General features: G+C 40.3%; 1 protein-coding gene across 2 annotated transcripts; it reads left to right on the forward strand.

The window, feature by feature from the left end:
• The first annotated feature begins 8,856 nt into the window (after positions 1-8,856).
• Positions 8,857-21,805, forward strand: LOC111581969 (peroxisome proliferator-activated receptor gamma coactivator 1-beta-like). 2 transcript variants are annotated; one of them, XM_023290400.3, is made up of 11 exons: positions 8,857-9,009; positions 12,050-12,154; positions 12,817-12,969; positions 13,839-15,474; positions 16,100-16,153; positions 16,806-17,586; positions 18,726-18,917; positions 19,027-19,090; positions 19,183-19,304; positions 19,397-19,548; positions 21,383-21,805. In XM_023290400.3, exons 1-11 carry the CDS (start codon positions 8,914-8,916, stop codon positions 21,481-21,483), a joined length of 3,456 nt encoding a protein of 1,151 aa, XP_023146168.2. In that variant the 5' UTR covers positions 8,857-8,913; the 3' UTR covers positions 21,484-21,805. The 2 variants fall into 2 exon arrangements, with proteins under 2 accessions (XP_023146168.2, XP_023146169.2); XM_023290401.3 differs by having other exon boundaries at positions 19,030-19,090.
• Positions 21,806-22,219: the final 414 nt, after the last annotated feature.

Raw genomic sequence — 22,219 nt, forward strand, 5'->3', positions numbered from 1 at the left:
AAGTATAAAAGGCAGACAGTAAACACAAAACAAGAAGGTGAAGAAAAGGCGTTGGAGAAGAAAATAACAAAGCAGAACAGGAGAGCAATTTTTGGATCTAATCAAGTATCACAGTTGCCTGCTGTGTTGCCCTACAATAGGCTTTGTTGGATTATGATGAACGTTTCTCCCAAATCTTTCAACTGTTCTTTCTTCTGCTTTCCTTGAGTCTTGCAAGTATTTATCTATAAGACACCTTTCAAAAGCATGCATTAATTGATTACTTTGGCAACAATCTGTAAATACAACACTGACGAATCGTCGCCTTTTAAAGCTGTTACAGCAAATGTGTTGCCAGTGTATGCATCAAGAAGACACAGAGCACCACTAGCTTTCATTTGAAACAGTTTACTGTCCACCTGATGAATGTTAGTGCAATATTCACTCTCGTTTTTTTCTCTTGTGTGGTCTTGCATAACTCTTGAGGGACATATTTGACTCTAAATCTCATAAATGTTCTGATTACATCTGTTGCTAACATTATTATTTGGTGCGCGACAGGTAGCGTTCAGGTGGAGGAATGTCATCACTTTAGCAACACCTACAGAGCAAGACTGCGTAAATTGTTAATTGATGGTATGTTATAGTTTATTACAGTGTTTGTTTTTCAAAAGACAAGAGCCACATTAGTTAATCTCAGTAATAAATGAGTTCTCTATGAAATATAGGTGTAGTAAAAGTTGTATGACAATTAAGTTAACAGACGTCCATAATGTGTGATTCTCTCATGTATTTCCATTTTCAAAATGCATTATTATGAGTTGTTGTCATGTCCATGTTTTTGTTTGTTGGCAATCTTAAACAGGAATGGAACTATCATATTTGGAACAATTTAAGATAAAAACTAAATTTCAGTTTCATTTTAGTTCAATATTTTCATTGAAAAGCGAAAAGTTATCAAAAATTCTAAATATTAATAACAGAAAGCATCTGTTTTTTCACAACAGATACACAATTAAGTAGAAGCAAATGTCCCTTTTTTCTATTATACGTATACTATAAATAGCAGAAACATTTCCTTTTTTTGTTAGTTTGTTTTTTACTGTGGAGACACTGTTAATTTATATTTTATTAATATGTAATTTATTTTTGCTAATAATGGGGAAAAGTCAAGGTAATGAACTGCAGGTAATTTTTCTGTTATTGTAGTGATTTATATCTTAGGGCAACCTTTGCATAATTTGACAAACAGATCAGATAAATGGTTTCCAATCTGGAAGATTTTTGTTGTCCTTTGCTGACCTTTGGCCTGTTGGTGAAGCCCAAGTGACCCCCGACCTGACCAGAGTGGACATTACATTGTGCAGATACCAAAACAAAATGCACCATCCCTGTCATAAAGCATGGTGGTGGCAGCATCATGATCTGGCCATGCCTCTTGGCAGCAGGTCCTTGAGGGGAAAATCTGAAAACAACCTGATGCAATCTAAAAGGGAAATGTGACTTGGGACAAGATTTAGTTTTCAAGCAAGACAATAACTCAAAGCACAGAGTCAAAGCTCAACTAAATACTAACTTAACGGATGTGAATTCTTATGCAATCACTTATTTGAAGTTGCATATTTTAAATTAATTGACACTACTATGGTAAAAAAAAAAAAAGCCAAATTAAATGTGGAAAAGCAATAAAAGGGGAAAAATGCCAAAGGGGGATGAATACTTTCTAAGGGCACTTTAAATTCTTTGCTGAGCTTCTATTATATCTCTGTAACCTCTGTGACCTTAACCAACAATACGATGTGCTTTGGCTCCTGGCAGCTTTAACAGTATCAGTTTGTCCAAAGCAGCAGAGACAATGTTCAGTTCCCAGGTCATTAATGTTGAAGTGTTTTGACAACACACCAATGATGCCTGTTACAAACAAGCCTTTTACAGCACTTTAATTATGCAAGATCCAGCAAATTAACAACTGTGGAAGCACCGCTGAAAACCTTTCCTCCGCACAGTCAAACAAATCACCTAAAGTCAGTAGACTGAGGTTAAAAATGGCTTTAGCACCACACTCCCGCTTTTGTTGCAGCACAGTTATCTGGAAAAGTTGTTTGGAAGGCAAATGTGGTTAATTAGCTTAAGAAATCTTGTGTGCATCCAGCCTGAGGGCAAAGCAGGGAATGAAAGAGCCAGGCCTGATGTAAGGCAGAATCTGCATCCTGTTTCTCTCAGCTACATTATTGATGTAGGTTTCTGTTACCATGCAGTGTGTGTTTGTGTGCATCCGTGCACGACAGCATGTACACCTGTAAGTCACTACCTCTTGCTGGATAGTCTCTAACCTCTGCTGTTCTCTACAAAGGGAGGAATTATAGGGTGGTCTCCTCCAGCTTGTCACTTTCTCTCCTCCCATTCCCACCTCTCCGCCTGCTCTCTTGTTCTTCCTTCGCCTCCTCCTGTATTCATGTAAGTCTCCTTCCTCCACCTCCTCCTCCTCTTTCTCCCTCTCTCCCAGGCCTTCATTTCTCACAAACAGATGTTCTCTGAACCACGTGGGAGGGCATTCCTCCCCTCTGCTATGAAAGCAAAAGAAAGAGAAGACTTACTTGGAGTAAAGAAAAAAAATCAAACGAGGACGAAGGCAACACAACTCCCTCACTCAGCAGTCTCAAAGTAATGCCTGTGTGTCCTGCTTTTCCCCAGCGGAGAAGGTGTCAAGTTAAAGATCAGAGTGCTTTTGCCTTTTTATAACACACTGCTCCCAGCGTTACACAATATTTGAAAGGTCACTGAAGTGCACACACGCGCGCAAGAAAATATTGCATGACTGAGCAGCCAAGATGACTGGAAGTCATAAAGAAAAACACTCACAAGCACACACTGACAAAGCCAGGAAAGTGTGATTGAGACCGAGAGAGGAAAGCATATACCCGACTCCCTGGACCTCATGGGTTCTTTAAAAATTCAAACGTGCCAAAAGAGCACTGTGGGAGTCCTGCTGCAGGTCAAGAGTGAGGAAGGCATGAGACGCACGGGAGAGAGAGTGAGGAGACATGAAAGAAAAGCAGGAGAGAGGATTTTCTCTTGTTTTCCCACCACCCTTCAAAGAATGAGAGTAAAGTCTGGCACTCTGCAGAGCTTGAAAGGAGTGGAGTGAGCAAATTTTATGTTTCCTGTGAAAAAACAGTGGAACAAAGAGGCTATGGATGGGAGAGTGGGTTAAATTGGTGTTTGTGCGTGTGGGGCCGTGTACTGACAGGATGGCTGGGCGCTGGATGCTGCAGTAAGGTGACCCACTTACACAGAACTCCCCCTCCTGAACACACACTTACACATGGCTCCTCACCCGCTGCAGACTGGAGGATGCTTTGGCCCCATTTCAGGCCGTAATGCGTTTCAAGAGTTGTGGAAGATGAGACGGGAGGTGGTTTGTGTGTGGCGGCGCTGAAAAAGGATGAAGCAGCAGAAGCCACAAGACTACAGGAGACAATAAAGAGGAAGATGTGATGCACGGTAGGCAAGATGTGGCCACCATATATATGGAAATCAGTCCTAAACAAACAGAGAACATGTAGCACCTTGTTATAACGTCTGTCTGTGAACACATTTCCTCCCTACTAAACGAGTGCACCATTGACTTGACCGTGACATTCAGCAGAAAGGTCAGCTCCTTGCTGGCATGCGCAAGATAACAGGCCAGACACATCCATAGTCCACCACAGGAAAAAAAACAAAGCAAGATAATACAAGATAACAGAAATAGAATTGTGATCAACCTGCACTCATTACGCATCCATTTCATTCACTGTCTGAATATCTGATTGGCGTTAGGTGGCCGGCATGAAGCAATCAGCTCACGGGGAATTAACTCATTCATAACTTTAGAAGGCTAATGGAAGAGGAGAGAGAGGAGAACTTTATGGGAGGTGAGCAATGTTACCATCTAGTGGAGAAAAGAAACAACAGCAGGCATGTCTATATTAGACAAAAATGTGATAAAAAAGCATGAAAGGTGCTAACTGAAAGCTTATTTGCACAGTCAGTATCTTAACATCATGCATGTAGAGGATTAAATAAAAATTTAAATCATGACGCTATTTGGATTTTTCATCTAGAAGGAGAAAATATCTATATCTATGCAATGTGTGCATTGTGTGCTGCTCTTTTTATTCAGACTGTTTTTCTATTTGCTGCTGTTACGCCGTAAATTTCCCCGCTGTGGGATCAATAAAGGTGTAATCTATCTATCTATTAGTGATAAGGATTTCTGCATGGATGATCTGATTTGTGCACAAGATCTGTCACATAAACTCTAACTTTCTCTTCTGGCCTTTTCAAAAACTTACAGTATAGTTTCAGATACAAGACAGTAATAACTCACATTTTCTTTTTTTTCCCCAAGTGTTGGACAGTCACACCTTCAGTTTTAGCTTGTTGTTCAACAATGTTGGTTAAGGTCAGTTTTTAAAAATTACTTGTAGATTAAACAATTGCTGTCCAGTAAAAGATAGCTCATTACATTATAGCATTACCTATAACTTGTTTAAAAAAAACAAAGAAGAACCCCATTTCCAGTGTAATTCCTTGCATCCTTGCACAAGGTGGTTATATTGCCCAGAGGGAGTTTTTCTTACAACTGCTTTTGAATTTATTGACTCTCCCTCTTGGCATACCATTTTCTACAGACCATAATTTGCAAATATGCAAGCCAATAACAGGAATGACAGATGCATTATCCCTTCTTCATCTTTTGGTTATCAGTTATGTTTGCTGGTGTGTAAATGGAGCTGAAGCCTTTGTATAGCATCTCCAAAGCTTTATTCTCTTTCAAATGTTTCTCCTCCATTGATATTTAAAAATAGTAGTTTAAAAAAAAAAAAAAAAACTCAAGACATGAATGTTTTCTATAGCTTTTGGCTTTTTGGATGGCCCTAATATTTCATATTTCACTTTTTTTTCCTTCTTCTTCTTTTTAAGAAATTGATCTTCCAGGTTGCTATCCTGTTTGCCTGATTTTGTATTTTATTTAATTCTGTTTTGTTTTGCTTTACAATTCGATTTGACTAGTTTTATCCACTCATGTTCTCATGTTGTCTGAATGATAACATGTAAAGCGCTTCTGTCAACTCACATTATTTTAAATATGCTTTATAAATACATTTGATTCAATTTGATTTGATTTGATTTGATTTACAAGTTAACAGAATTAGAAGGGTTGGGCTGAGTTCCTACAACATGTTCCTTTTTTTTTTTTTTTTTTTTTACAATTTAATTGCGATGAAAAGAAGTTGAATTATCTAAGGCACATTAAAGTAAATAGAAACTAAGAGAAGCAGAGAGGTGCCAAACGACAGCAAACAGGGCAGAGACACACATAACAGTATCACTCACAGCTGCTCTATGAAAAAAGTAACTAACAAGTTACTTTGTAACACGTTATATGAGGTCCTCTGTGACTCTGCTGGGGCTTTGACAGAAAGACTGTATAACAGAATATCTGTGTTGTGTTACAAACAGAAATGCTCTGAGTGACATTATGGAAAATGTAAGATGCTGGTTTTTTAAGCTTCCTTCATTAAAAATGAGAATTTCTCTTTTGCTCATTTTGTTATTACAGAGCAAAGTTAATACAACACAATGGCTACATGCTGTGTCTCTTCCAACTACGTACCCTCTGCAGCAACAACGACATGCGATGACATAGATAACCAGAAAATTTCAAATAGAACAAACACCTCCAATCAGAGCCTGAAAGGTCTTCATTCAAGCATTTAAAGCCTATCATCCATCCATTATCTATACTCTGCTTAATCCTCATTCGGGTCTTGTGTGTGTGTGTGTGTGTGTGTGGGGGGGGGGGGGGGGGGGGGGGGGTACAAACCGGCGACAGGGATAACCACTGAGACACTGTGCAGCCCTCATTTAAAGTCTCATTGAAATACAGAATCACTTTTACAAGAACATCCTGGTCAAGACAGGAAGTAGCACAATATAAAAGGCTGCAGACACACATACACCTAACTATTTAAGTTACATTTACATAAAGATTTAAAATACAATAATGTTTCAAATCCCAAAAATATATGTCACAATTCATCAGTGTCTATGAACAAACAGGGAAATGGGAGTCAATCAAAATGACCAGTTGTCAGAACTCCAGCAGACCAGAGGGAAGAAGTATCACATACAGGTGAAGTTATTTAAATGATTGTTTTATATTTCAATTCACACAACTAGAGGTTTTAAAGGCTGCTTACCTGGTTGAAATGCACGTTTAGACATAACAAACATGATGCCAGTCCGAACAAGAAAACCCTCCAACTCCTGCAACATGAATTTACTGGTTAGTGAAACAACTTTGGCACCAATGCACAATTAGAAACATGGTGGTATAATGACTACTACAGTGGGAGATGAGAGGAAAACACGTGGCTGCTGCACTGAATATGTAAATGTAATCAACCACAGCTGAAAACACCCAATTGGACAGTTGTGTTTATTACTCAGGCATTTAATAACAATTCGTCATACAGCTGAAGCAAAAACGTTTCTGATTGCCATCACTCCAGAGGCCGAGTCACGCTGGGTCTCGACAAAAGAGGAACTTGTGTGAACATGAGCAACAAATGCATTCAAATATATTCACTCAAATGCAGTTATCTACAGTACAAAAGCTTTCTGAGGCGTGAACGTATTTAAATTTATGTGAACACAGGGCCGGAATAACTGCACCTCAGTAGGTGCCATTTCAAGTGAAATGAGTTGTTGTTCAGCCGAATCATGTCAAGGTGGGGGCAGCTGTACACAAGATAATAAGCAAATCAACACATCAATACTACACCGTCTGAACATGCAGATAATCTCTATTTATCCTGGTGAAAGGGCAGGAACCAGGAGGCAGATATATTCAATAATGACACCACTTTAAGGTATGATTATATTAATGCAGCTTATTATTATTATTATTATTATTGTGTCTATGGTGCTGGCGATGTTCAACACTTACACTGATATTTTCATGACACTCTCAGCAATTATAATAGAAGAGATAATGAAGCACTCCAAGATAATTCCCACTTACACCATTAGCGCTCTCTCCATCAAAGCCTCGCACCATAAAGGGAAAAAAAAAACGATACAAGCAAATCGTTAATTTTATAATGTGAGGCAGCCTGAAACACCATCTGACTGTTTTTGCTTTAATAATGCTGAAATGTTACTTTCTAAATTGCTGCAGTTAATTTCTATGAGGGGTTAACTGAGTATCAGCCTGTTTGTAATTATTGATATCATTATTTTTTAAACTGATTTACTATAAAATAAGTTTGGAATCTGATGCAGCTACCTCTCTCTGTTAGTTACCAATGAATGCATTATGAATTAAAGCCTCCAAACACCGACAGATAAACGTTGCAAAGTTGTCTTTTTTTATGGAAAATTTAACTAAACAAAGAAATTGCAGTGAAGTTTGTGTCATTCTAAATTTTGACAACAAGCCTTTCATTTTTACTGCAAATGTTGAATCTGTCATGGAAATATTCCGGAATATCAAGCCCTTATAGAAAAGCATTCACCTACTTTTAAGTTTTACCTTTTAGTTACTTTTCAATAATGAAATATTTCTTTTAGGGTTTTTTGGAAAATAATTGACAAAAAAGGCTCTTTCATGTCAAAGTGAAAACAGATTTCTGGTTGGTTCTAGAATTAAATGGAGATCATCAGAGTGCAGTGAATGTGTCTCAAGTGAATGTAGTATAAAGTCACCTGTATCTGGGGAATCAGAATCAGAAATATAATAGTCAGTCAGTAACCATGGATATTCCTACACTAAGAGGACAGAAGAACACTCCTATCAAGGGAAGAAGGAGGATTATAGCACCCATGTAGATCTGCATTGAGCAGGTCGTCCTCAAGAACTGAGTAACTGTGCAAGAAAGACACTAGTGACAGAGGCCACCAAGACAACTATGACTCCACTGATGGAGAATCTCAATTAATGGCACAATGAGAAACCTGGAGAGAACCCACGCATGCACAGGGAGAACATACAAACTCCTTGCAGAAAGATCCCAGGAAGGCCGAGACACAAATCGGGGATCTTCTAGCTGCAAGGCGAAAGTGCTAAGCACCAAGCCAGTGTGCAGCCCGAAAAATAAAATTAATAAAGCCTTGAAATATTTCACTTTGCATGCAATATGTGTAGAATATATAAAAATGTCCCTTTCTTGTGTAAGTGGTGGAAAATATGAAACTTTTTGAGCTGCACAGGAAGGTTTTGTTGACTGAATTTGTGTCGTTTGGACGCTAGGTGTCGCTTTAGAGAAACATAAAAACAGCAGGAGACATTTAATGAGTCTAGAATATATTAAAATTTCATTTTTGTGGAATAAGTGATGAATATTATTAAGCTTTTTTCAGGATGTTTTAATTTTTTTAGAGGTGAAGTAAGTTTAGTTGACTGAACTTATGTCGCTGTTTGGCCACTAGGAGTCGCTTTAGAGCAACAGAACCACAGCATGAAACAGTAAAAACCTTAAATTTAAAGTTCTAACAAGAAATTCTGATTTATATGACTGAATCCATGCTAATAAAATGATATGAAGCAGTGTAGCAAAGTATATGTAGCAACAACAAAAAAATCTGTTTCTTAAATTAGTCTGTGAATTTATCAATCATATTATCAATTCAAAACAGCGTCTTTGTGATAATAAATCGAGTGTCTTCGTAGCAAAATATAATAAAATCAGCTATTTTCCGGGTTAAAACCAGTTCGTGATCAATGAGAACCACGTGGGCCGCAGAGCTGACTGCGGATCAGATTTCTCACCGTCTCCTCTGTTTCCCGTTACATGATCTGCAGTTCCGGGTCTGATCTCAGATCGGTGCTCTTTCCCGCGCCTCCGGCCGGTGGCCACGTGTCTCCGTCCGGCCTGCCAGCGGTCCATGTGGAGGAGCAAGATGGCGGCGCGGTGGAGGGGCGAGGACGGGGCGTTAAACGCCGGCGGCAGCGCCTTCCTGACCGGCAACACTCCCGCCGAGGTACCGGTTTCCTCACTTTAGTTAACGGGGCATGCGATGAGGCACGCGGGGCCGGTTTTCGGTGATTTAATCGGGCGCGTTTCGCCGGCACGCGAGGCCACATGCGCGCAATGGCGACACGTGGCTGATCGAGGCTCATAGTAGAAGTAGAGAGCCGATCAGAGGTGATCAGAGCTGATCGATCAGCTGCTTTGTCCGGGCATTAACAGCCTCGTGGACAGCGTGTTGTGATTTATTTCGGTGTGACTGGACATTTACAGTTGATCGGTTTATTTCTGCTGTGGTACAAGATGTTCAGACGAGGCTGCACCCCGATCTGATCTCACTGCTCTTCCTCACCGTGGACCGTCCACGTTTCATTCTGGGAAGCCTCGTTTTAACAGATTTCCCCGCAGGCACAGGGTTGAACTGCCCTCCTGACTCATAAACGTCTCGTCAGAGTCCCGCGGGTCCTGGCAGCTGTCCGATTGTCCAGATGTTGACCTGCTGCTTCATTTTAAACTATATGATCAACTTCAGCAGCTTTAATCTGAGGTTTCAATCTGCAGCTATTTTGGTCTAAAATCCCTGTACAGTGGACCTGTTGCTCTTTATATGTAAATATGTAAGACTTTAATTGTAGTTAATTCACATTAACCATAATTAAATTCAGTTTTAGAGATATTTGTTGCATGATCCATTTAATCTACATTCCACAGCATTTATAGCAAAAACTGGTTTCTAATATTCCTCCCCAAACCCATCTTCATAATAAACTTGTGTTGTCAAAAATGGGAATTTTTCAGTATCTCTCGCTTCTGATCATTTTAAAGTATTTCAATTATGGCGGAACAGTTTGTGGAGTGTGTCGAGTTGAAGTTTTTCCTGACAGATAATGATATTAGATGTATTTTTTACAATCTCATGTTCACTGTGTGGTAGATAGAAAACATTTGATAGAGCGTGACATGAGACGCCACATGAGGACAGCGTGAAACTGTAAATCTATTGACAGGACAGTTTAACATGTTCTGCATGCTATGTAGATACATAGCATTAATACATCCATACTAGCTTTACTAAAACTCTAAGATTACAATATTGGGTTTCTGCACAAAGCTAATGAGAAAAGTAGTTCTAGAAAATACACAATATCGCACTGCTTTTCTATTTACTTGCACTTTATTGCTTCCTCAAAGTATGATAGTAGACGACCTCAGAAAGTTTTCATGAGTGTAAAGATGCACCTTATTGGCGCGTTTTACAATTGGTAAATTAACCATGTAACAACCAGGTTTTTCCTACATAGAGGAATTGTTGGCGTTGCCCAAAGGTGGTTTTAACCAGCGTGAAAAAGGGAATCACCTGCACCAGAATGATCCGTTTTGGAGAATAAAAATATCAGTAGAGTTTTCAATTGGGGCTTCATTTCCTGAATGGACATTTTTGTTTATGGAATTATCAAAAATGTCATTTAAATCTATAGATTTCTAATTTTAAATAACAAAAAGTAACAGACTCATTGCCTTTAATGTGCAAGAAATCATCATGCTTAGTGTTATGTGTATTCTCACTACAAAGGCCTGTTTTGAAGCACATTTTATACCCTGTCTATTGTTGAAATTTTCAACATTCTTTATATGGTGTTACATATGAGTTTGAAATGTTAGTGAAAAGTCTAAAATGGACATGATGTGACAATGAAATGAGTACAAAAAGAACTAGACTCATTGAACCAGTTTTTTCTCTGCTAAATTGTTAATCAGAGACTCGGAGCTCCATTATTTTCACACAATTTCTAGATTTTAGATGATCTCAGTGTTTGTTTGGTTTTGCATCTATTTGTGTTTATTTTTCATCTTTTTTATTGTTTTTCTGTCTTTCTATGGTTGTTTTGTGTCTCTTCCTGCTGGTTTTGGTCAGTTTTAATCTCTTTCTGGTCATTTTGTGCGTATTTGTAGTTGTTTGTCTTTTCTGTTGGTTTTTAATCCGTTTGTGTTCATTTTGTGTCTATTTTGAACTCTTTCCGGTCATTTTGTGTGCATTTTTTGTAGTTATGTTATGTCTATATTTGGTTCTGATTTTCCGTGGTCATTTTGTGTGATTTTCTGGTCTTTTTGTGTGTCTTTGTAGTTGTTTATATCTGTTTTATGATCTTTTGTTACTCTCAGTATTTGTTTTCAGTCATTTTGTGCATCTTTCCTGTTGTTTTGTTTCTGTTTGTATCTGTTTGTGTTCATTTTGCATCAATTTTAATTGCTTTCTTGACATTTTGTGTTTGTTTCTCAGCTCTTTTTTTTATTATTGTTTTGTGTCCCTTTTGCAGCCATTTTGCATCTTTGTTTGTCTAAAAGGTGCTTGTGTCTCAGTTGGCATGGGGTTTTTGAGCTCTTTCTGGTCCTTTTGGTACCGTATTTGGTTCTGTCTTTCTGTGGTCATTTTGTGTCATTTTCTGGTCTTTTTGTATGTCTTTGTAGATGTTTATGTCTCTTTTTTGGCTGTTTTGTAGCTCTCAATATTTGTTTTGAGTAAGACATTAAATCAATGTAAAAGTTTCACAATGCACTGTTAGTTTTTAGTTATTTGCATATTTATGTTTACAGAGGTCTCCAGTTGTTCAGTAATTGGAACCAGTTTTAATAGTCAGTCCATTTTCAGATATTTTTAAAGACCAAAAGTTGAATGGACTGATCAAGAAAGTTGTTAGTTAATGGTTAGTTGCAGCACCACGCCTTTGTATTATTTTATGAGTTGATTTACTGTCATTCTAACGTCCAGCGAGGTGTCTCTCTGTCAGTCGGTTTAATTAGCTTGTTGCTTTATAGCTACAAATCCAACATGAGCTCTGCTTTGCATTTGAAGCGTTTCCAAAGCAGGCAGTTCTTCCTGTTTTTCCTGAGAAAGTTAATATTGAGCTTATTGTGTGCTCAGCGTCTGGTCGCACCCAGAGGAAGGAGGGCGATGAAAGGAAAGCAGGAGGCAGAAGTAGGCCTGATCAGAGTGCATGCAAATCCACGTAGCATGAGATAAACAGTTCACTAATGTTTCTCTGTGTCTGCAGTTGGTCCTGTGTGGAGGTGATGTGGAAGGTGTGGACATGGACACTCAGTCCTGCGTGGATCACTCCATCCTGGCCATTTTTGAAGACTCCACTGTTGCGTCAGAGGTCAGAGTTACAGAAGATTAGTCTAAATGGTTGTCTGAACCATCCCCTAACCTGTCTGTGTTGCTGTAGTCACACAGTTAAAGCTACTTCATGCTCTCTGCGTACATTTTTGTATCCATATGGGTAGCCTTGACTTAAATTTTTCTCATCCATTTGGAACATCCATGCCTATAGCTCACCTATTGTGCAAATGTCTGAAAACAATGTTTGGTATGAGATGAAAATATAGGAAGAGATTTTCCATCATCTTTACCTTTCTAATCCATCATGTAAAGGATGTAATCAAAGTAGTCGCTGCAGGACTTTGGATGAGCTTTGATTTGTACTTGGTTTCCATTGACGGAGCCCAGACGCAGTAACACGTCCTGATTTCTCCAGATATCTCAGGAATAATCGCATCTGGTGCTGCAGCCCAGTCTATAAGCAGCTGCTGTTTCCTTGTGTGGTTTTCTGTATTCGATGAGAGGAAATGCAACTGGCCTCATAGACCGACGCGGCTCTGTTGTGGTGTGAACAGAGCTGCATCTGCACACAACCGCAGAAAGCATGAACTGGCCATTAGTCACTTCCATCAGGGTCCAAAGTGAACACATAGCAAAGAAAACCCACTGGTAGAGTTTGACCGTGTATCACTAAATTTGTTTTTGGTTTGCCTGTTTCAGGGTAAGATCGGAGCAGAGGAAAGTGAGACTCTGCTGTCGGCTCTGACTGAGATGCTGGACAGTGTGGAGGACGACGACCAGACTCTGTCTCCCTTCGACACGCTGCCGGATACGAAGCTTCTCAACCACACTGAGTTCAGGGACACTTCAGTGGTGGGTACCAAGAATACTTTAAGTTTAAGAACAATTACCCAGAATTCAGTTCCTCACGAACACACGGCTTGTGTCAGCTGGCGATCAGACAATTGAAGAGACAACTCTTGTTGTTAATCTGCTCATTACTAGTTGACTTTTTTACATCACATATACATAGTCTAAAATGAACACCAACTAAGCACCAGTTGCAGGTAGATTTGCTGTTTCCTGAGTAAATTCTTAGAAAGCTATCTGCCACCCTTTTGGATAAATACTTGCACCGAAATGGTCATGTAGTACTAAACTCTGCTGAGAGTCTCTACAGCACTTTGGTGTCATTTGCAGACACATTGCTTTTGTCCACTGCTGTTTATGTTGGTGTTGATTAGCATGATGAACGAAGCAGCCGAAAGGTTTACAGAATCTTTCATCTTTACTTCATGTTTGAACCTGAAGCGCTTTCAATCGCAAATATTGTTGATCAATGTACTGAAACTAGTCTTTATGTAACACAGTAAGGCAGTTTATTAGTTTGCCATCAGAAAAACTGCTTGGATGGTGCATGTTCTAATCTACAGGCCGTCATGTACCGGTAAATTTCAGACACTGCACAGATACATCGCACACAACTTATTTTGTTACGACTACATTGTAAAATGAAGCAAAATGCAAGTTGACAGCAGCTGTACTGTAAGACCGACTATATTTAAAGTGAGTGATGCAAGAGAAATGTCTGCATTGTCTACTGGCAATCACAAATAGTGGTTTTATAATGATACAAACGCTGATGACTGATCAACCCCACTCACATTATTCACCTTTTCAGCTGCCAAAAGATAAAACTCAGAAGATGTAAATGTTCTTTTTTCTTTCTCTCTTCTCTTTAGGAGCTTTCTCTTGCGCACAGACTCAGACCAAGACTCAAACCAAATGTGACATTAATGATTAAGAGTGATGGAGAAAAGGACCAGGAGAGCAAAGAAGAAAAACACAATATGTCGCAGATGTTTAAAAAACCAAGCCAGATGTTGTTTCAACCAAAATCTAAAAAGGCCGAGGCCGAAGTGGAGGTTTTCACCTCTACTTCTCTTGTCAGCCTGGTGAGGATCATGCACCCCTACTGTCTGAAGCTGCATGTGGAGGAAGAAGGGGATAAAGTGGGTCAAAATCACACCATATTCTCCCAGGAAGAGGTGTGGAAGTATGAAAGACCTACTGAAGAGAGCGATGAGGAGATAAATGTTGTGTCTGATGATGAGGCACCTGCGAAACAGACAAAGGAGGAAGACGAAGTAGATGGGAAAAGAGATAGCGGCCTGAAGAGCGTGTTGCTGAATAGAAAGTCGCCGAGAGCTACAGCGTCCAGAGAGAAGAAAAGAGTGAGCTTTGGCTCTGTTCAAGTGGTTTCGTTTGATGACTCAGTGGAAGAGGAGCTGAATGAGAAAAGTCTAACAAGTGAACACACAAGTGAAACTGAACCACTGAACAACACAAAAGCACTTCAAAGTCCAGCAGATTCAGCCCTTGAACCCCGAACATCCTCAGAAATGAGTTGTGATGAAACTGTGGTTCGAACACCTAAAGGTGAGACGAAGGCCAAATCGCTGAGCCTTCAGCAGTACAGGCAGCTGAGGCAGAAGAGGCTGCCTCTGGTGGAGCAACAGGGGAACTACACCACCAAGTGGCCATCTGTGTCTGAGCCGCCCAAGGAGCTGACCCCTATCCTCTGTTTACAGGGGCAGAAACATCCCAGCTGTAGATCAAAGACAACACGCCATTATCCAGAAATCCATAAACCTGATTACAAGACTTCATCCCCTTGCTTCCCTCCAAACCCCTCTGAGGCCAAACCATCCACTCGCACCGGATTAAAGCGTCCAAGGACCGAATCAGAAGTCATCTCACCTGCTAGGCCGCTGCCAGACGTCACAGCAAACCCGAATATCATCGTCCGCGAAAGCAAGAAAAGTCCAGTGAAGAGGCCGACACTGTTTAGTAGCGATCCACCAAATCCTGTCCTGCTGCCTCTGCCAGTTCTTCAGATGGCTTCACCATCCACTGCCTGCCGTAAAGTGGAGCTCAGCAGCAGAGACTCCAGCCTGCAAGAAATCCAAAATGAATCCTCAGCTGCATCCCTCTCAGAACCAAAACGCCAAATGTCATTACTAAACACAGATATAGTCTCGCTGATTCAAGAAATTAAGGCCAAGTTTACTGAGACACCTCCAGATGTTTCCTCTGCATCTCCAGCAGAAACTCAGTCTGCTCCAGAGTGCAAAAAACCGCAGCCTCAAAAATGCAGCGCAACGAAAGAGACCGACCTGCCACCAAAGATTATTCCGTCATCAAGTCCAGATTCAGTGAAACCAACAGAGTGTCCGTCCAGTCAGCCACTTTCTCCTGCAGATGCTCCTACGCCGTTACAGAAGGAGCTACCAGATGTTCCCCACAGTGTTCGTCCTCCTGTGGAACCGGCATCTCCTACAACCTCCTGTAAAGGGCAGAGTGCAACAGTCGACTCAGGTAAACTGTGGAGAGATGACGGTTGACTTAATCTGATTTACAGGAATAGTGTGACATCATGAGAAATAGCCAGGAGATGGTTTACTTTTGGTGAAGCTACTGCCAGGAAAGAACAGAAACAGCTAGTTCATGTTTAAAAGTGATAAGCAGAATCTGGTTACTACAAAGAATTTATTTTGGACAAATTTTCAAATGGGAAAAATAGAATAACATGATTTTCATTTTAAAAAATACGAGTTAAACTTAGATTTGGTTGTTTTTTCCTGAGAAAACCACAAATCAACATGATGGAACCAACAAAGGTGAAAATCTGACAATTCGTCCTGTTATTCCATTTTCTGGCTCTAATAAATGGTGTCATTTTGGCATTTTTTAAAAAAGATAACATGTCTTTCAACTTATCAGCATGTTTCGGGCTTTAGAGGGGAGAGACACTGATCTCCTCATGGAACTGAACAAAGCAGATTGTCCAAAATCTTCACCGATTCCTAAAATAATGATCTAAAACTGCTTTTGTTTTAGTGATATATTGCGTTAAAGATGATGATATATATAAGTAAGAGGAAACTGAAAGATGGCAGATTCCAAAGCAACCGTTTTAAGTCTGTTTGTTCTTCTCCATCAGGAATCGAAGCTCCTGATCTGACCAGCCTGCTGGAACAATTTGAGGAAACACAAGGTGAGCAGTCAGGCTACTGATGATACTGTATTAAGTCTTTGTCCACAACAGCATTTTTCACAAGCTGAAAACACCAGGTGCTGTTGTGTACAATATCAATGAGAAATCTAAAAGCTTTAGGTGCAATTAAAAGGAATATCTGCAGATGTAATGTTTTTGCAAGTACTGAACAGATGGTGAACTTGGTAGATTTACAGCAAATGCACCGTATTTCCAAGCATTATTTGCCATATTAATATTTTGACAGTACAGGGATGTCATCTGGTAGACATGGACACTGAGAGGTCAGCCCTCCGTTTTTGTTAAGCACCTGCTTATCTAGAATGTTGTGGTTTGTCAGTGTCACATTTGTGGCATCCCTCCGCTGTAATCTTTCAACTAAATAAAAAGTTACAGTGAAGAGTGCAGCATCGTACCCACAGTTAAACAGTTTTAACGTCTTGGCAACCAGGAATAAAGTATGTGCCATGCTAAAGACGCTCAACACCTCCTCACACTGCTGCTGTATTGTTCATTGTGCAAAACGCAGCATTCCCTCTGCAAACAATAAAAAAATAAACTGGCCTCAGAGAGAGACGCTTTGGCGTACGCTCTCCTAACAGTTGTTCACATGCAGTCTAATGTAGCCTCTTTCTATTTTTATTTCCTCTAGCTAAAGAGGAGATCATTTGTGAGACCAAACCTGGATGCTTCGATCTCCACAGAACTGAGCCTGTCGTCTCAGATAAGACTTCCAGACTACAACCATCCGTGGAACCAGCTGATTCTTTGAGCGCTTCAGAAACAGCCGTAACACAAAACACCCTCAGGAATCTGCCAGATATCCAAACGTTAGACATCCCCGAACCCCTCTGCCCTGAAATCATCCTGAGCTCTCAGCAAGAGCAGCCTGCAAGATGGAAAAGCCCTCCATCCAAGGCCATTCAGATAATCGACCCTCGCCCTCTGCCGCCCAGGAGGACTCACACAGAACCGCCTGCCGCCCAAACCTCTCCTCACATGTACTCACATATTTCCTCTGATCACGACTATTGCGTGCCGATGGATCATTCTAATGCAAGTGCTTCTCAGCGGAGCAAAGTTAAGAATGTTTCTACAACCACTACTGAACAGCAGGTGGTCATTCAGGACTCAAATGCTGCTGTTGAACGCAGAAAGCAAATCTCAGTGAAGTCAGAGCAAACCAGGAACAGATCAGAGGAAAAGCCATCTACAGAAGCAGCTCTGCAGTTTTCAGAAAAAGACGGTGGTTTCAGCGAAAACACAAAACCTCAGTGCACCCTCCCTACACCTCCACCCAGCCCTCCGGTCAGAGGGAGGGACAGGAGGAGATACCGGAGAAGATCTCCACGGTCTGACTCCAGCTCCAGCTCCTGCTCCTCACCATCATCGTCCTCCTCCAGCTCTGCATCTCGCTCTCCAAAAAGGCGAAGGTACCGACCCTCTGTTATTTAACCGTTTAACACCCAAGGCTCATACAGGCCGCCTGGATATTTTTATTTGGGCTGTAAAAGAGTCAGAAATCAGACTATGAGTGAGTGCTTTTACCCTTTTTTTTCAGAACAACCTGAGTTTTCAATATCTGGCAATATCTGACATAAACTATGTAGTTTAAAGTGGGAAAAAACAAAAAACTGACTTTTTTTCAGGATTTTACTAAATTAGGAACTGGAGTTGAACATGAACAAAATATTAGACAACAAAAATGCAAAATGTGAACTATAATAAATATTTACAAAAAATGTAATTTTAGAATACTTGTAAAATGGGAGTGGTGCTGCTCCCGTGGGATTTTGTGATGGACGTCTTTGCACGTGGTTCCTTTGACATGCCACAATACCCCGTAAAGTGCATCTTCTCTTCTTTCAGGAACCGTTTGAATTTTCTCTGTAGCGCAAATTTTATTTTTTTTTAAAATTTAATTTAGCCTTTATTTAACCAGGTCGGTCCTGTTGAGATACAATGACCTCTTTTTCAAGGGAAGCCCGGCCAAGACAGCAGCCAGAGAAACATTAAAAGTGCAACAATTAAAAACAGACAACACTAACTCACTCAACAAAATAAATAAAATGCGTGCTAGATTAAAGCACAGGATTAAGAATTTACATTAAAACAAGTGTGAAAAGTAGCTGCTGCAAGATCCTTCATACGGTTTTTAAAAATTCCAATAGTGATGAGATCCTTCAGATTAAGTGTCTTCTGCAGTGAGTTCCAGGCAGCAGGTGCAGAATACTTAAAACAGTGTTTCCCTAATTCAGAAAGCACCTTTGGTACGTTTAACAAGTATAAATCATTGGAGCGTAAGCAGTAATTGTTGTGGATTCTGGAAATGCAGTCACACAAATAACGTGGAAGTAGACCTAGGATTGCTTTATAAATAAAAGTGTACCAGTGGATAAGACGGCACGCCATCAAAGAGGGCCATTCAAATGGTTGAGGAGTTACGGTAATTTAAAGAGCGCTCGTAAAATGGGAGCGGCGCCGCTCCTGTGGGATTTAAAGGGTGAAGTTTAGTTTCTGTACAGTTATATTTTCTGCATCATTTTTATCGTGTTTTTTTTCCATCTCACAGGCTTCATCACAAGCGGTCAGAGAGCAGCTCGTGCTCCTCGTCTCCATCTTACTCCGTCTCCCGCTCCCCTCCTCGGCGCTACAGGTTGTCTTATTCCAGGTCCAGATACAGCAGGTCAAGATCCAGATCCTGGTCCCAGTCCAGGTCTCCTTCACCGCAGATGTGTTGCAGGCGCTGGAGAGATGTTTGCAGGTCAGTCAATGTTGTTGATGGGGCATGATGTAAGCAAAGTCAAAGTAGATGTTTTTTAGTTGGTGGTCAAGAGTTTAATCTGTAATCATCTTTCTCACGTTCGCTGCAGCAGCAGAGAGTCCAGGAGTCTCAGGAGGGAACATGAGATCAGGATTCAGAAACTTAAAGCCATAGTGAGTAAAAGATAACAGCATGTCATGTGTTGTGATGTGCTTGTGGTTTTCAGGAGGCAGCAGTTCTGTAATATTTAACCCCTTTCACACAGGATGAGCGGAGAGTCGTGTACGTCGGCCGAATCCGTAGATCCATGACGCACGATGAGCTGAGAGAACGTTTCTCTCAGTTCGGAGAGGTGGAATGTGTGTCGCTTCACTTTAGAGATCGAGGGTAAGAATCAACACCTGTATTTAATATAGCTTTTACATTTATCAGTTAGTGTGTTTATCAGCATTTAAATCTGCCATCTTTGGTTCTTCCAGCGACCACTATGGCTTCGTTACGTTCTACACCATGGAAGATGCATTTGCTGCCATCGATAACGGCGGCAAACTACGGAAGCCGGATGAGCTGCCATTTGACATCTGCTTCGGTGGAAGGAGGCAGTTCTGTAATTCAGACTACGCTGATCTGGGTGAGACTTTAACAACAACAAAGTCACATCTCTGGACTGATGGACAGCGTTCTTCACATGTCCCAGAAGTCCAATTTTTCAGACCTTGAAAACTCATGAAAATTTACAAAAAGAGAAATTGTCGTTTATTCTTTTGGATCTCTGCACCAGAAATTATTCTCGGGACGTAGATGAAGTTAAATTGGCTGTGTGACAGTGGACAGGCTGAAAACGCTCTGACCACCCTCCAACTTTGTGGGTGTTTGAATGCAACCAATCTAAAGTCAGGTTGGTGGGAACAGTGTGGGCTGCAGAATGAAGAACATAAAAGTTGGACAAGTTTATCACGAACTGGAAGTCAACAGAGCCTTTAAATTTTATTAACTGCGGGCTGTTTTACTTTTAAATGTGCTCATAATTGAACACTTGTCAGTTTTTCTGACTTATGCTGTCATTTAAACAACAGTGATAATGTTGAAGAATGGAGCTTTGTCGAGTGACTTCACATAGAAGTGAGCATGATCGGTAAAGTAAAGGCAATGAATCTGTGTTATCGTATTGGACAGAGAAAAGTAATGTTAGAAGTGAATGCAGCTCCTCTAACTAGGTGAAGATGACGGATGAGGAGGCAGCTAACGCAGCCCAACAGCCCAAATAGCTGCCTCCCATCTCATTTTCCAGTTTGTACATCCTTAATTCCTTCCCTCGACTCCAGTCCTCACTTGTTAGTTCCTCCCGCCAGAGGTCCGAGCGGAGCAGGTGATGAAGAGACACGAGGAGACTCGAGGCAACATGTATCTGACAAAATGACCCATCTTTCCTCAGGGCTGCTGTTTTAAAGCGACATTGTTAAATATGGCATGTGGTGTAGCTGCATCATCTGTCTATTGTTTCATAGTCTACCGCTGTACTTTATGATCTCTGTCAGATGAGCAGAACAGTGGTCAGGATGGGGATGATATATACTTTCATATTTTATTAGACATTCATGTGCAGTATAGTAGGAAAGAGTTGTGGCACATAAAAGAGTGGCTACTAAACAAATAAATCGAGATTGCTATGATTGAGTGATACGCTAGCTTCACAGACTCAGTTCCAGTCAAAAAAAAACATTTCAGCCTATTTGACCTAGCCTCATGTTATGTTTGTTGAGCTTTTTGTAATTTGCTAATTGGAGAGAATACAAATTACCACCCTCATCTGCCATTTTTACTCGGTACTCTACTGAAATCGAATCCAATAATGACACTGTATAATATGCTATCTACTTTCATTGAACCTCTAGATTTCAGTTTTTTGTTGACGTCATAAAGGCAACAATCCTGCATTGTTTTTTTATTATTGTCTCATTTTAATGTACCACCACTTGCATGGAAAATGAGAGTTCAGTAGGTGGTCCATCAGTACACGCTGCTAAAAAAAGATTTGCATTTGCAGCCTAATTGGATCTCAGTGTGTCCTTGGTACTTTGGTCCTTGGGTGCATTTACACCTGCAGAGAGCTGTCCTCTTCTGTTCGGATCGCTCAACACACATGCAAATGCCAGGTGTGAACAGGGTCACTGACAAGTAATTTATGCAATCAGCACTAGAGAAAATATAAGTTAAATAAAATGATTTTGAGTTGCAGAGTCTCTGTTGGTTATGATTCTCACCTTCATATACAACTTCATGCAGGCTCAGGTTTGAAGTGAACCCATTTTTAAAAATTTTCAGTACAATTTGTTGGCTGTAATGGTGTTGACGTGAACTGACATGACTCTCTACCTCTGACACTGTGTAATCAGATTATTTCATCCATTTGGTAACTCATTAAACATCACAGTAAATCTGTAAATGTCCCTTTTCCTCCTCAGACGCTAACAGAGATGCAGAAGCGTCTCCTTCTAAGAGCCGCTTTGAGGACCTTGACTTTGATTCGCTGCTTAAACAAGCCCAGAGAGGATTAAAGAGGTAGCAGAGCCTCTGCAGGACCAGAACACCAAGCTGGACGCGTTGGAGAGGAAGAGCTGACCTCAGAGCAACATGCTCGTTCTCATGTAGCAGAACGTTTTTATGTTTTTTCATGTTTTCACTTTAATATACTGGAAATGCATGTAGTTTTGATGTGTACAGTTTATATGTACAGCTATGTAGCACTCTTACATGCATGCAGTTTTAGATGTACAAAGCAAATTTGTATAAATATGTAGCACTCTGAATTTGAAAACACAAGATTTTTGTTGCATTCCCTAGCACTGATAACATTTTTTGTATTAAAATAAAGACTGTTTATTGGAGTTATTTTCACATATTGCATTTATTTCCTCATGTATGTAATTTGTAGAAAGGCTGAAAACAATCACACTAACAGCGACGTTAAATATAGGGATACCAGTTGGCAACAACATGCCCTGCAATTGAATTTTTTTTTTTTAATTTTTAATAGTTCAAACTGTGTTTAGCAAGTCGATCTGGAAACTTAAAGCTGCAAGTTTGACCAAGAAGACAACCTCAGTCTCACCTGGTGTGTTCTGATTCAAACTACCCTGTATCTTACTGCTCTTGGTAGCTTTCAGTGGCATAATTTTTTTAGTTTCTGTTCGTATTTGCTTGATTCAGATGCCCATTCCTATCAGCAACTTAATGAGCACTCACCTCATTGTTCACTTGGAAATTTAAAGACTACCCTAAGAAATATCAAAGATTTTATA

This window comes from Amphiprion ocellaris, chromosome 4 (genome assembly GCF_022539595.1).
Source record: "Amphiprion ocellaris isolate individual 3 ecotype Okinawa chromosome 4, ASM2253959v1, whole genome shotgun sequence".
Classification (NCBI taxonomy): domain Eukaryota; kingdom Metazoa; phylum Chordata; class Actinopteri; family Pomacentridae; genus Amphiprion; species Amphiprion ocellaris.

Coding starts and splice junctions, on each gene's coding strand:
- LOC111581969 (XM_023290400.3), top strand. CDS start 8,914: ATGTGGAGGAGCAAGATGGCGGCGCGGTGGAGGGGCGAGGACGGGGCG. Junction 17,587..18,725: donor CGCTCTCCAAAAAGGCGAAG/GTACCGACCCTC, acceptor TCCATCTCACAG/GCTTCATCACAAGCGGTCAG. Junction 19,091..19,182: donor TTCAGAAACTTAAAGCCATA/GTGAGTAAAAGA, acceptor CCTTTCACACAG/GATGAGCGGAGAGTCGTGTA.